Genomic DNA, 16,415 nt, shown 5'->3' with positions numbered 1-16,415 from the left:
TCAAACATGAATGTGATACCCTAAATTGGGAGCAGTGATTTTTTTCAACTCGCAAAGGATTAAGAAATTATGTTAAAAGTTCATTACAAGGCTACGATGATGATATTCACTGACACCACAATTGAGTTCCTAGAACTCAAATGGTTTAGAAAATATAAACCTTTTGATTTTATGAATGACAAAGGTTCATCAATTGATTTCGTCGTCAAACTCTCATTATAAGTGCTACGATGATAATACTCACTAATCGACACTACAATTGTGTTCCTAGAACTCATATAGTTCAAAAAATATCAAAATATATGTACTAATGTAAGGCTTCTTAATATATCGATGCCCTCAAACATGAATGTGATACCCTAAATTGAGAGGAATGATTTTTTTTTTCAACTCACAAATGATTAAGAAATTATGTCAAAACTCATTATAAGGGTTACGATGATGATACTCACTAACCGACACCACAATTGACTTCCTAGAACTCATATGGTTCAGAAAATATCAAAATTTTGATTCTTTGAATGGTGTAGGTCGATCCAGCTTTGGCAGTTTTGGACCTAGGAAGTAGTTGATAGACCTACGACCATCTGTGAGAATTCCGAATTATTTCAAATTAAGACGTGCTCGTCTAAGGCTCCTTAATATATCCATGTCATTAACATTTATCCCCTTATTTTTATTTGTTATACCATACTTCTTAAAATTTGCTTCCTTGATAGCTTGTACAAACAAGAACTATAAACCCTAAACAAGAGCTATAATTACAAAATCTATGAATATGTGTAAATGAGGTGGAGAAAAAGATAGAGACAGAATTTGCATTATGGTTTACAATCTACGTAAGTTAGAGACTCAAATTTTTTTCAAGTGTATTAGATAATCGAGAATTTATATTATAACTACTTTTCTAGATAAAGGATTGAAGATCAAATAGGCAAGATTAAATGATAAAGGATCTTGCAACAAGACTTTTTTGTAACATAAGAGTCTACTCTGATTACTATATTAATGACTTTAAATTTACGTGACACAACGCGATTTAGACACCCTAACTAATAATATAGGTGTTTGTTAAAAGGATCTAACAATTGTTGGGTTGCAAGGGTGCAAACATAGTTCCACATCTAAAGCACATGGAAAAGATCATGTGGTTAAAAGGATGGAAAGTATCTCCATTGAAATAAGGCCTTTTGGGGAGAGCCCAAGAACAAAATCATGAGGGTTTAGGCCCAAAGTGGACAATATCATGCCATTGTGGAGATATTTTAATTCCATTCGGACTAACAAGCGGTATCAGAGCGAGATCGCTCTTCATCGGACTAACCGCCGGATGAGCCATGATCCAGATCTAACAATGTGCTTTGAACCTTAAACAAAGGAAGTGAGTGTTTCCGTGTTTGAATCAAGAGGACCAGACACCAGGTGAGAAGTCCTAGTAGGTCGGGTGGACCGAGGGGCAAAAAGTCCTAGTTGCGACTAGGTGAAAGTCCTAGTAGGTCGGGTGGACCGAGGGACAAAAAGTCCTAGTTGCGGCTAGGTGAAAAAGTCCTGATGGATCGAGGATTCAGGGGAGGCTTGTGGTCCTTTGTTTGAGAGGGGGATTGTTGGGTTGCAAGGGATATTTGAACATTTCATATTCGCGGTACAAGCCGATCAAATTTTCTAATGAAGAGAACAAGATCTAGTGAATGGTTAATAGTTTGTTGAATGAAGCCTTGCTCGGCCATAGAAATGTCGAACTCTATCATGACCTAAAGCTACGATGCATTTCAGAATGAGAAAGTGGAAAGACATTCGAGGAATTAGATGATGGAGAGATGTCCAATAGTGAGGAGGTTGATGTACTAATAGAGTCTCGGCGAGTAAAGATAATAAATAATCATTAATTGGTCATTGATTGCTGCTTCGGGTCTGAGATCCTATATAAGGAGGTTGTGATCATAGAGAAGAGAACAACATGTAACGAAAAGCAAAAAGAAAACTTCATCCACTTTGTTCCCCCATTATTGTTGTCTCTCTATCATACATCTTTCATTCGACAGACTACCTATGATAGTATTTGAGTACAATTTTAGTTTATCGTGATAAACTTGTGCTTGGTGGAGATTGTGATTTGCCGTTGTATCTTGAGAAACAGATATCCGTCATGACTTCTAAGCATTGTTGGAGAGAATGAATATGTTTTAAGAAATTTGTGTTAAACGCAAACCTTAGCTTCTTTTTTTTTGAATAATCGGGAACCCATTTGGACTCGAGATTAGTTCTTGAATACTCAACAAGTCAATGACTTCCTGCTTGGTTGACTGTGCACTCAACCTTGACACTTGATGACTCGACAACCGACTTCGACATTTGGTGACTCGACACTTGGTGCCTCAACACTTGGCCTCGACACTCGATGACTCGGCCTTGGCATTCGACTTCAACACTCGATGATTTGACACTCGACCTCGGTACTTGGCGACTCAGTAATTGACATTAGCCGACTTGGCATTCAGTTAACTCGACACTCAGACTCGACAGCTCAGGCCATTCAAAATAGCTAAACCTTCTAAGCACATCTTTCCCTACTTGACAGTTTGCGATTTTCCGCTCAAGCCATCTCGACATATAAATTTGAAATTGATTTCTATGTAATTTTAATTTAGAAAAAAATCCCCTTTATCTCGGGGCGAAAATTTTCCAATAAAAATGATTCGATTTCATTTTATCCAATTCGTATTAGTTTGATCTAACATCCTAATGAAGCTTTTTTTGTTTTTAAAGAAATCATGATTCCTTTGCTACAATATGCTCCCTTAATTCTCAAGCTCAAGCCTTTTTATTTTATTTTATTTTAGGTAACAATGCAATCTTTTTCTTTTCCTATTTCAGGTTAGTTAGCTCTAGTTTTCGGTATATCGGATCTTTTCTTTCTTCGCATCTCTCTTTTTCTCTTTCCCTTAGCAACATCCTTATCTATGCTTTTCTTTTTGCTTCCATGGTGACTTAATTGAGATAATAAATAGATGGTATATTTTTTTTTTTTTGTAACTTAATTGAATGATAAATAGATGGTATATTTTTTTTATAAAAAAGTGAAATCTACCACCCTAACGGCTTCCATACAATCGACTCTACGATTATCTATAAGAAGGTAAATCGAGAAGTTATAGTCAACCACGACGAAGGAGAATATTGCTTGACTTTGTCAGATTTGAACCATTATCCTTTTCTGTAAGTCTGTTCCATCGTAAATAGATGGTATACTTATATAATAAATAAGGAGTCGAATCTCGAGATTGATAGGGTGTAAATCTTTGCACCTTGGTATAACTCATCTTATCTCTCAGTTATCGTGATTTATCTTCTCCATGTTGGTCCTGACTCTTGAGGCGAGCTGGCGAGGGCATTGGAATGAACGAATTCACCTTTTTTGCACAATGCTTCCCTTTTCTTGTAATTCCGTTCGTTCAAGTAAGCATACTTTTAGGGTTTGTTTCTATAGTACGAAAAATCTAAAAATTCAAATTAAGAAATTTTATTACACAGCAAGGAAGACAAAATAAAGAGCTCCATAGGATTATTTTATGTGTCAAACAAAAATTTAGTTTTAACCTATTATAGATAATTTTAATGAAAAATAAAAAATGACTAAAATATTGCATTTTTATCCCTTCAAGTAAAAAATAAAAAATAATATTCAATAAAATTAATATATTTATGAAAATTTATCAGAAAGTGCAAACCAAATAAAAAAAAATATTTTACTAATAATAAATTCAATCACTGTAATTTTGTATAAGAGTTGGGGTCTCACCGGGGAAAATTAAAAATGATGGGCTTTTCTGAGAAATTGCCTTGATTCGCAAATTTGACTTCTGGTCTGCCATCGAGGACACCGTCGCCGGGCCTTTTCCCGCTTCTGGAAACCCTCGAAAAACCCTCGCCCTTCAGGAGGCGATCCATGGAGGGGATCCCGATCATCTCCATCTCCGACCTCGTCAAGCTCGGCCGCCCTCTTACAGGCGCTGCCTCCTTGTGCCCAGCGCCATCGGCCGCTCCCCCGCCCAAAAAACCCAAACGTGACGTTTCCGATGAGGTTCCTGTCAAAATCCCTCTTTTTGCTGACCATTGTGAAAATCCCAACCCTGGCAGCTTCTCTCCCTTGAGCCGTCCCGTGATCATAGTCGGCACCGTCGAGCTGTTCCCTTGGGATGTTAAGATTTCCCTCGGCTGTCTGAATCATTGCCTCTCGTTCTCAGATGGCTCTTCGAGAGTCTGCTGCTACTTCCTGGATTTCGACCTCAGGATCATTGGTCGCAAAGTCAACATCTTGGCGTGGAATTTCCTACCGCTCAAGCATGGTGATAGGGGAGTTCTTGAGGTGATCCGATGGAGCTTCACAGATTTTGAAGCGGCATTTGCTTCTGATTCGTTGCTGCCTATGACTTCTGCTTGTTCCTCGCGAGAAGCCAACATGAAGGACTGTGCCTGTGCTTTTGGCATTCTCAAAGCCGTTAGCTCCATCTTCTGTGTACCTTGCACGAAGGAAAAAGAGGATAACTTGAGAAATTCTGGGAGAAACCTCATGAGTAGAGGGGACTCGACGGGATTCCTCGTGGAGATACTTACCTGTGTCTGTGATCTTTGCAATGAATCTTGTTTTGTAGCAGAACGTGATGACCATCATCTGAAAAACAAGGACTGCCATTCCTTCAGTAATCCAGTATTTGTCTATTTCATGCAACCTACTTTTTTATGGCGGCCAGCACTCTATAGGTTGATTGGGAAGTCAATAACCATTTCGAGGTTGAAGAGGAATTTGATCTTTGTTGGAAATGAAGTGTCATATGAGATGTTTGTCTCAACGCCGTCAACTATGGTATCTTTGACTAACCTTTCAGCAAATTCTGTTTTTGAAGAAAGTTTGAAAAAGAGTGATGAAGGCATGTACAATGGTGTTGTTACTGGAATTTACATGCAAGGAATGGTGATCGAATTGGACGATAAAGTCTTGCTACTGATTCCTGATCCTCCACAACATTCTTTGAGGATGGGTGCCATTGTGCGTCATCAGCTTCTTCAGTTATTTCTGTATCAAGACAATTCTCAAATTTAATAAGCTTGCCATGATAATGCACTTTTATCAAATAATTAACACATTTTGAAAAGTCTGTTTTTTTTTTTTTGTTTTTAAAATTCCCTTCATTCCTTTTGATTGTCTCCTGTCCCTTCCTCATCTCCATTTATTTATAATGTAGTTCCTAATTAGTTAAAATAACATAGCCCATTATTGTTCACTTCAATGATTGGTAAAGCTGTATGTGGATTTTTTGCTAATTCTTCTACATCATCTACCTCCTTCTGTTGTTGACTATTTCTTCCTTCTATAGGTTTCTGTTAGAAACTTCCATTTTATTCATGTTACGTATTCCTGGCTCAAGATAATCCTCCTTGGGACATGTGTGAAGACATGCATCAGTGTCAAATCCTTTTCCATTACTCATATAAGGCAAGACATGATGGTTTTTTCCTTCCTAGCTTTCTCGTTTATTGTCTCCTTAGATAACACTATTTGTCTTTACTTATTTAGGTCTCATTCTAAATCTGAGGGTTCAAGTCTTTTGGAGAGGTTTCTTAAATCTCTAACATACTCAGCTAAACTTTGGTAGGAATTCTGAAGAAACAGAGGTTTTGCTTGTCATTTTCTAATTGCTTTATATTCTACCTTCTGCTTGTTATACTGATTTATTTTTGGTTGTCAGGCTATTACTTCTGGTCTCTTGTTTTAAGAAAAAATTTGGTGGAATATTTTCCTACAAGGATATTTTGGGATCAAAGAAAGTAATTCCTTTCTGCAATAACATCTCATGTTCTAAATTGTAGTTTGTGATTGAGTTTATTTACATATCATTCTTTAGCTGACAGTCTAAGTGTGCAAGGTAATATCAGAAGGAAGGATTTGCACAAACTTATGCTACAACATTGTTGCCTCCTAGTGCCTTTGAAACAAAGGTGAATTTTGTTAGTTTTTATTTCCAATTTAAATGCCTTTATCTGGGTAAAGTGAGACTAAAGGCAAAATGATTTAAATAGGCATCACTAATATATACTAACATATGACTTTACATAGAATCCCATATCGGGGGATAGAATTCATCTAGTTGATTCAAATAGTTGAGACATGACTTCATTGTTCTACTACTAGGATTTCATGTAGGGGCGTTGATTTGGATCCAATCATTCTTAGTAAACTGTTGATTAAATTACTGTTTCCATCTATTTTTCTTGGTCAAAGACCATAAAATCTAATTTTGTTATTCCAAATTGACATAGGTTATATTTGAATCTTCATGAAAATCTTCACTTTGGAATTAGGTCGGGCAATTCATGGCTATGGCCTATAGCTCGTTGGCTTACTTAGACCATCATACCCAATAAAGTCACTTTCTGCATGATGTTATAAAACTGAAATTTATTTCTCATCCATAACTCTTCTTTTCTCCTTTAGGTTCTTCATAAATTAGATTTCATCTAATTTGGACAACTAATCCTTCTCAAGTTACTTCTTCATTTTAGTACTTCTTGCTATTGTCTGAGTGGCTGCAAATTTTTATCTTGCTTGCAGTCAGGATTGTTTACTAATTTCTGCAAACATGGTCGGTGCAGTTACCAAATGGAAAACTTATCATTCCTTAAATTGGTACGAATTGCTATAAGAAGTCAGATTAGTTATTTGTTAATAATCTGACTTTCTGAGTTTTCACAGTCTCTCTCTCTCTCTCTCTCTCTCTCCAGGTGATACCAATATTGAATCTCAAAAGCTGGTGTGAAGCGTCTTGGATTTCATTGCTACCTCAAAAACACAATGTTAATAACCAATTTGGAGAAAACCCGTATTTTGAACAGTTAGACCACAGAGAACCTTTGGGCAATGATATGATTAGAAGAATTTTTTCAAGTGATGATATGGGCTTTGTTTTGGTAGGCATGTTGAAGGTTGGTTACTATTTCTGTTTATTTATTTGCTTTAGTTCTCTATTTTTCTTAGCATGATTTGTATGATTAATGGATGGACAGAGGTAAACCTTTCTAAGTCAAATAAAAGCAAATATTGACAGACAACTTTTTGATAACCATTTGCTAGCTACACTTTTGATTTTTTATCTTTGAATTTAGATCTTAGAGTAGCTTGCTTTTGAGATGGAGTTGGAAATTTAAGTTCACACAAATAGATTCTGAAGATCTTGGTAACATATTTATTTTCTTATTCGAAAATCTCAATTCACGATCTTTGGTCCTCTTTGACAGATAACCTATTCCTTGTAAATCACTTAACAGATTTGCAAAGATAGAATGTGAAAAGAACATTTTGATGATATGATGTCTAGTTTCAAATTGCATTACATACTGATAGTTTGCTTTGCTGTTTTTTGTTGAACATCTTTTGTTGGAATATAGTCTTGAATTTTAGTCAATAAAGGGATAAGATTTGTATGGTTGATTTTAAATAGTTGAGACAAACATGACTTTACGATGATGATCTTTTATTTTTTCTTTCCCCCATACAACCCAAACAACATTGATTTGATCATCTTTATTGAAATATAAGATCTCCTATTTCTTTATTATGCTATTTCGTGAATTCATAAAGTTGAAATAATCAAGCATTTTCTCGTGCATATTCTGAACTTCACATGCATCTTCAGGTTTCTCCATATTCAGGAAGGTTGCAATTAACTGATGCAACTGGAAGCATTGATGCTGTGGTGCCAGATTTACCATTGGATGTGAACTTCCAGGCTGTTTATGAGGTGTAACACATTATTATTCTTTTGTATTTCCTTCATAGACAAAGATTAACAACATTTGATGTTTGTGACACCTATTCACATGTATGCTATGGCTAAGCAAACTGTACTATGTTCTCTTCCATGTTATGAGATTGTATTGTAATCTTTAATATTCATTTTGATTTTCTTGAACACATTTTAATGAGTGAAGAAAATCTGCAGCCTTGCTATCGATCAATGATTTGATGATCCAAAGAAAGGAAAATGTGATAGGAGGAACAAGAGTTGGAAATTCAATATTTGCACAAGCACGCTGAGAGAGAGGGAGTCTAGTTGTAGTAAGTCTTGTGATATTTGCTGGGTGTTATGGATTTTAATATCCTAAGTAACATAAGTGGTAGGGACACGAAACCATGGAGGAGGTAAGGGAGAACCTGTGGTGTTTAAAGACAGATAATTAACATTGAATAAGGTGTTAGAGAGGAAAATAAACTAAGTGGAGAAACATCTTCCATATTACAAGAGCCTTCAGTTTGAGTATTTTGGAATAATGGTTAAACATCAACTTTAACATGGTATGGTATTAAATTAGAGTTAGAGTTTGTCATGATCCGAAGGACTCTGCCCTTACGTAAGGGATAGACTACTTGCTTGTAACAATATGTAGCCACCAATTGAATACACAAAGCTGTAATCATAATAAATGTTGGAAATATCATTAAATAAGTTAAAATATGCTTATACAAGAATGACTCATGCCTATAAACATACTTGGACTCATGTTGACCGAATATAATGGGACTTATGTTGAAAAACGAGAAATATGCAAAAACTACAAATGCATGAAGGAAATAATCTGTGCATCAAGAAAATAAAAGGGCACTAATAAACCTGTCTTCAATATAGGTTGTCAGAATCCTTTGAGTATGATCAAATTTGAAACTGAAGTGCCACCCTAAAACATTGCCTCAAATTTATGAACTTAGAGGTCAAAGGAAAAGTGGAACGTGAACACACAAGTGCAAAGTAGGGTAAGAGAGGATGTGCATGATATAATATCTCATGGAAGATAGTAAAATATTGAGCATCTTAGATAAATTTTATATTCTTTTAGTGTTAAGTAATCATCAATCTATTATCGTTATTTTTCTCTAATTTCTTTTAGATAGTTTCAATATTTTCACATTTTTCTCTTAGAGGGCGGAGAATTTATTATCTAGTAAGGAAAAGATGCATCATATGTAGCTTTACTCTGCTTTGCAAGAGGTCGTTTCTAAGATTCAAACCCGTGACCTTTAGGTCACACGGTAGTAATTTTACCATTGCGCTAAAGCTTTCACCCTTTATATATATATATACATATAAAGGGTGAACAATCCACAATTCACCTAATAAAGAAATGCACTTCAAAGGGTGAACAACTTATAATCTACCCAGTGAGAAATGGGTTGAAGCCTATATAATGCATGTGAAAGGACCTTAGGTCTGTTTGAGTGTGGAAATGATACTCAATAATGTGTGTGTATGTATATCAATTGTTCTCTTACTTTGATGTAAGTATATACACATTAATTTCACCAATTTCATATTTGCTTATTATCTCTGACCATGTATCATAATGTATTCTTGTTTCTTTTAGTTACTCCAATTAGCAAAGTTATTACCCAAACAATTTTCACATGAGAGGTTCATAGGTATTCAACAATTAAAAAAAATAAAAAATCAAGAACAGTGCAACTAACAGATTCGTAGCAACATATTGAGTGAATAGTAATTTTGAAAACAATTCCTTCCATGTGTATTACCCGCACGTATCATACTCAAGTATGGCATGATAAAATCATATGCAGCAAGAAAAGAAATCAGTTTTCAATTCTATTGTTTAACCCCATAATATATTTATTTATTCCCCATTTCATAATTAAGCAAGTGTTTGATTATCCCCTTTTGGCAGCATTGTCTGTTCTTATAGCTACTTGGTTAAATCTTTGTTTTTCAATTAGCACTTTGATCTTTACAAGGTAGCCTGGCTGATGCTGATACGATGATTTCTTGTATTTACCAGGTCAAAGATTATAAACTTGTAATTGAAGGTTTGTCAAAGAAAATTTATATGCAGCAGCAGCATTTGGATGAACTACTTTCGTGCAGAACCATACTTCAGCAGTTTTCTCCGAGAGCCTCATCACAGCTTGTGGTTTATGTTCACTTCTATCTCAAGAAGTCAACTTGCATGCATTTCTCTCAGTTTCCTACTTACATCGACAACAGTGACTCCTTGAAGTGTAATAGTGGTGAAATGTTCCACCTATTATATGTCACACACAAATTTCCTGCATATCACAGTGTATATCTCTGAATCACTAGGGCATTCAAATACATCTTTATTGGCAAGTAATTAAGACATCTTTTTACTGATTTCATACTTGATCTACGATGCAGCTTCATGAGGATGTCAGCTTGTCAAACAGCTCTGGTTTGTTTGCTGAGGCTTTTATCTCACCTTATAATTTGATTCCTTATGAGACAAGTGAACTTGATCAATTTGCAGAAATTTTCCTCACAAATCTAGATAAGAAGTCTGATTGTATTGGTAAGCTAAAAGAAACATTTGATAGTAAGTCCAAACATCTGGAACATGTTCAACCATCAAATAACTGTCAACTTTTTTGGTTCAGATAATTTCTTGAGAGAGAATTATAGGTCTTGCCAGCTTCCATGTTTGCTTGTGTTGAGTAGAAGCAATTCTCAGTCATTTCAGTTTCCGTTTTATTTATATTGTGCTCATGGGTTCAAAGACAATGGCATGCTTCAGAATCACAGTGATTCAAAAATCTTGTTAGAGTTCAGTTCTAACAACTTATACAAGTATCAGGTATAATTATGTTGACGATTTTTCTTGACAAAACTAGCACAAAAATATTTGCTACTTTCCTGAAGAGATGAATTTGATAAGTGAACTGAGTTTTCAATTTGCATTCCAGATGCTTAGTGTAGGATCATATTATCTTCTGAAGTGCTCAGGAAAGGGTCTTGACTGCAAATCAAAAGCCTGTAAGCATATAACACAAGTAAAGCCCCTTGTAATCTCTGAATCAATTATCTGGAGGCTTTCTATACTATTTGACAAAGCAAAGCATCAGAATGGGCAATCTCAACATGTTTGTTCTTGTGTTTCTTCAGTGAGAAATGATAAATGTTTAACTGAAAATTTTTGTCAGCTTGAGCAAACATTCCTACATTTGAATGATGAAACTCATGGACTTTCTGATGTTCATCTGCATATGTATAGTGAGGCAATCAATCAATTGGAAGAATTGGAGCCCTTGCTAAAAAGTTTTCACAATCTTTTTCCTTCTTTGGATGAAATAACAACTGTGTCATCATGCATCCAACAAATGATGGCTCAGGTTGCTCTTCCGTCTGGAGTTCTTATTCCAGCCAACGAATTGCCACAAGGAAATCTGCTATCGTTAAGTGGAAATATTGAGAGTATTTCCATCTATGACTTCAAACCTAAATGTGCATGCTCTAGTTTCACAGTTTGTGAACACTGGAGTATATGTGAAGTCTGTATGCTTGTAAATGATGATTGTCATATGGTAATTTCTTGTCACACTCTCATCATTGATGTGGCTGGTAGTGATAGTAATTTAATCTCAGGTGCGGATTTGTGGTAGCATATGCAGATATGCTTATCCTATTGGATTAGGTCATGCAGTGAATGCAACCTTCCACAAGGTCCTGCTGACTCAGTAAGTTTACTCATTGAATTTATTTTTCAATTATTTTTTGCTGGAAGGTCATTCATAAGCTATGGTATTCAAATTGGAATTTTTATCGTTGCTTTCCATGGTGCTTATCCATCATCATTATGGATCTTCTAGCAGTGACCTTTCTACCCTAAAGTGGTGGCTTACTGAACTGTGTCACTTTTTTAATACCACATTATCAACAAATTTTCTGGTTTTTTTACCTAAGATCTTATTTTTCTCAATTAAGAGTGTATGATTTATCAGCATAGTATATTCACTTATATTTGTGACCCTTTCCTACAAGTATAATAAGAAAAAAGGTAACTGTAATTCTACCTATTTGCAGAAATTCAAGTCAGACAAAAGAATTGATGTTGACCCCAATGTCATTTATTGTGGTTAACACCGTGAAGGAAATTTGCCCTCCGGTTAATGTTGAAGGTTTGATTCAAGAGTCCAGATGGAATATTCCACATGAAGTATTCATAAATACCAAATCATCGTGTTTGATCTCAAATGTGCTGCAGTGCACTGACAGTAACCTCATCCAACTTAACTGCAGGGTAATTAAACAACAGTTATACTGCTTGTACAATTTGGTGTCAATTTTATAGCTTATAGGGTTTGACACCTTTTGACTTGAAATTTTCATTGGTTTTGTTTCTTGCTACTTCCCCCTGTATCTCATTCATTCTTTTAGAGACCAACATAGCACTCCTGAGTCTTGACTCTTTTGGATGTTGGTGCTGTTTTTTGTGCCCATGTTTTATTTTCTCATTGGTTGAAGGCAGGTTTTGAGTATCATTACTTTGGTACTGGAGAACAAGACACATGGACCTGTAATGTCGCAACCTGTAGGTTATTCCAAAATAACAACAGCAAGTATCCCTCTACTTGGCTTTCTAGTAGGTGAGGTGCATTGAGCCTTTTCCAATCATCATCTATTTTTTGTAATAGAAATAGCAACTTATTCTTTTCTGTACTATCATTCATGTAAGCTAGGTTTACATCTCTTGTTAACTTCTGAAAAATCCATCTTATGTAACTTGGATGTTCGAAATGGGTACCATTTTCTAGCCTTTGATTAATCTAGGTGATGCTACTTTCTCTGGACGTTTTGCATGGGTATCACTAACTAGAATTCATCACTTGTTAGGTTATGTTGCAAACTATTGCATTGCTGTAACAATTGTGTGAGCCGTCATCATATTTTTTTTCCTTAGATTTCAGGGATGAACATGCATTGCAGGGGTTTGCATGAGCTTTACATGCTGGATATACAGTAAATTGTAGTGAATTAGTTTACAACATTCTATTGAATATTTGTCTACCTGTACAGATGATGGATCATCCTTATGTTCTTGCTGGGCTGACTATGGTCAAGCTGAGACATTGCTTCGGCTACATGAATCAACTCAAATGACTTCTAGTAGCTGTAAGATAGTAAGAGGGCCTGAAAAGAAATGTTCTCAGCGTACTACTGAGTACCTTCTATCCAAGATGCTTAAAAAACATCAGAGGATCATTGTTAGGAACCATGGTGCTGCTCCTGACTTGTCCTGTGCAGACTTATCATTTTCGATTGACTCGGGTCAGGTTTTCAGTAATGCAGAAGAAAAACTTCTGAGGTCCATCATCATCAATGCGTGCCATGCACCAACACTTGTCAGTTCTCTTACACTTCCTATAGTAATCTTTTTTTTGGATTATAAATTTGTTAACAGTTTCATTAATCTAGACAGCATGGCATCTCTTACTGATTTATGCAATTTATTGATTGATATTTTTTACATTGATATGCAAAATCCCACATCTAACAATCTAATTGGCAATGTGCATCCTGTTTGTTTGAGTTCCATTTATTTAATGTTATTGCTTGTTGATCTCTTTGTAGTACTTATTGCCTTTGTAAAGCTAGGCTGTACACTTTTGATTTCTGAGTATCCTTTTAGGCAATACTAATGTTATTAGTGTTCAATTTGCAAGAAATATTATCTCAAATAGTCACACCTCATATTATGTGGGTCAAATAGGAACTTGTACGAATCATGTGCAATCTCTTGCAAATTATTTACAGATGCATGCATTGCATATGCTGGCCATATGCCATCCTTGTCAAAAAAATATTTAAAATATTTATGGTTATAGAACACATTTCAAATACTTCTTTGAGCTCAAACCTTTCGGATATTTAGAAAAGATAATTTTCATTTAAGGCTTCCAGTTTAAAATGGACCCCATTACATCTGTGAATAAGAAAATGAAGACATTGTATTTATTCAGAAGTCATACACAGGCTAGTTAAATATGCCGCATGAGGGAGACTTTCGGATGAAAGGTGTGTGGTTTGAAGAGAAAGAGGTATAAGAGACTAAACATTGAGTGAAGAGGATGGAGATTATTTTGTTATCGTTATGCTACTTTGGCTGTTCAGTTGTTGCAAGAAAAAAAACACACAATCTAAGACGCAAGGAAGGCAATGTGTAACTAAAATTTTGTCATCGATTGCATTACGAGGTGGAAGAAGAATACAGCTTTTAGGTGTGGGGATGTAGAAAGTGCTCGATTGGATTAAAATGTGCAACATATGGGCAGCATGCAGTTTGTACTGTCTTTATTCTGATCGCATATAATGGCACTGCATACATCGACACATGCGTTTGCTGCCGCATGTTGTTTAACAATGATCCTGTAAATCATTGGGCTGATAGAGACAGGAGGGCACATGCTTTTAGGCCAGGTTACACCTCACTTGTGGGACAGAAGTAGAATGTTTTGAGGAATCGACTATTGACAACAATCAGGATTCTATCAGCCTGTTTTGACTTTTGAGGAATGGGTTGTTGATGACAACACAAGTTGCTATTAGCTTCCAGTTGATTGGCGAAGAGAGGCCATGTCCAGTACACAAATTACAACAGTCCCCTGGAATGAGATCAGAGAAGGCAACAGCCATGAGAGAAGAAAGGGGTTTCGGGTATGCAAAATTGTAGAATACTGTAATGCTTTATATTGAACTTTGGGCTCCACTTCCTATTATATGCAAATGTGGTGTGTAAAACTTATAGAAGCCAACCAATCATAAGACTAGATTACGATAACATAGTACTACACGATAACATAGTACTACGGTCAATTAGGATAGGGAAGTTTGTTGGGATCAGGGTTAACTTCCAAAGACATCTAACATGTGGAGCTATGCTCCAAAATGTGACTATCCAGCTGAATTTTGCTAACTCTGAATGTATGCCATATCTTTTGACAATCCATCCTATATAATAACTTCTTTTTTTAATCGAAAAAAATAATTCTTGTTTGACAATCCATTCTGTATACCGACCTCTTTGGTCATGAAGTAATGATTACTGGGTATAAATGTTTTTCCTACTATCTTCACTCTTCCTCTGTGAGTTTTTCTACCAGAGATGAACTGTGATTTTCGTAATACAAACTATAGTTTCGTCTATAAGAACTGCTATTAAAATTTAGGATCAACATATTTTTAAATGGTAGGGGCTGTTGCATTGATGCGGTCGCTGGAGATTTGGAGTAAACTTATATTGCTAAATAACTAAGTTTCCTTTGCTGACAGAGTATTGCTGGCATAATGATGAATTCAACTTCGACATTCCATGGCAGAATGGAATTTCTTGAACATCATCAAGCATTGCAATCACTGCCACATTTGTGGGTTAAAGAGGTTGTGCACATCGATCCGATGCACGAGGCAAGAAGTGTATGGGAGAACCTACACACAACATAGCATATGCTTCACTGTTGCTGGAGATGCTCATTTTTCCATTTGAGAGAAGAGGAATGTGGCCTTTTTTGTTCGCAGAGAAGCTCGAGTTTGGCGTTTAATTAGCTTTGATGTAGCTCCTACTTTTGCACCATTGGCTGCATTGCTCAACATGAATCTAGCAGGAGTTTTTGGTGGCAAAAATTTGAGTCAACAGGTTTGGAGTCCTTTCGCAAGCTTGTATGATCACCCATCGGTTAAGGGATATACGATAACGAGAACAATCTTGGATGTTTTTTTTGACAGACCCTCAAGCTTTTCGGTAGGATGCCATCAGCTGGACTCTCAGAATCTGGTAAAGTATCTGCTACTTGTATCACATATGCAAAAGCGACAAGGAATCTGAAAGTACATTAAGAGAAAATGAGTGTACTTATTGCCACTTTTTCTTTGCCTGTTTCGATCGAATACCGTAGCAAGATTATAAAATAAATATTAGCATCAATCTTCTACTCATGAGGTTAAGATTTGATCTGCTTGTAGCAAGAAGTGTGTTAACTGTAGTCGAACAAGCACTCTACTAAAACTTCTGCTTGTTCCAGTGCTTCGAAAAGATTGTCACTCATACTATTTTTGTTTTAATGTCAACTTCCTCTTGAAAGGGATTCTTGACAAATGAAGAGGTCTTGGAGAATTGAACTCTTAGTAGATTGATTACGGAGCGAAGCATTTGGTTCGATGAGTATCAAGGTGTGTCCAACAACCCTTGCATTGAGATTAGACCAAACACCCAATAATGTATTTGGAATAGAGTTGGGTAGGCCTTCCAAGCTTTGACTAGTTCTTTAAGTTGTAGACAAATGATTGCGTGTGTGACCATGGTCGCGGGCAACGGCAACGACCCTATGTAGTTCCATCTTGAAGGATCACTAAACATAACTAACTCTATACATCAACTAAAACCGACTAAGACTTCAAATAACACTTGCCTATAAAATTGAAGCTCAAGGAGACAAAGAGGTGTAAACACAAATCATTAAAATAAGTCATCACAAACACTAGAATTCTAAGTTGAATATTGTTGAACCTTAGGGAAAGAAAGAGCGTGCGCCTTTCTCTTGTGGCACTTTTATTATTGATGGTGCA

General features: G+C 36.0%; 1 protein-coding gene across 1 annotated transcript; it reads left to right on the top strand.

Annotated features, from left to right (window-relative positions):
- Positions 1 to 3,946: 3,946 nt before the first annotated feature.
- Positions 3,947 to 15,678, top strand: LOC141817342 (CST complex subunit CTC1). The gene is made up of 17 exons (XM_074705014.1): positions 3,947 to 5,047; positions 5,376 to 5,494; positions 5,576 to 5,650; positions 5,748 to 5,826; positions 5,935 to 5,997; positions 6,611 to 6,685; positions 6,781 to 6,981; positions 7,692 to 7,796; positions 9,841 to 10,122; positions 10,218 to 10,368; positions 10,454 to 10,650; positions 10,760 to 11,377; positions 11,439 to 11,530; positions 11,877 to 12,093; positions 12,322 to 12,439; positions 12,870 to 13,195; positions 15,123 to 15,678. The coding sequence occupies exons 1-17, from the start codon at positions 3,947 to 3,949 to the stop codon at positions 15,291 to 15,293; spliced, it is 3,990 nt and encodes a 1,329-aa protein (XP_074561115.1). The 3' UTR covers positions 15,294 to 15,678.
- The last annotated feature ends 737 nt before the right edge of the window (positions 15,679 to 16,415 follow it).

Source organism: Curcuma longa, unplaced genomic scaffold, assembly GCF_044706935.1.
Source record: "Curcuma longa cultivar G26 ecotype Majalengka, Jawa Barat unplaced genomic scaffold, ITB_CL_G26_1.1 contig_20166, whole genome shotgun sequence".
Classification (NCBI taxonomy): domain Eukaryota; kingdom Viridiplantae; phylum Streptophyta; class Magnoliopsida; order Zingiberales; family Zingiberaceae; genus Curcuma; species Curcuma longa.
Note: the sequence above shows the minus strand (reverse complement) of the source record. Positions and strands in the feature narration are given on the sequence as shown.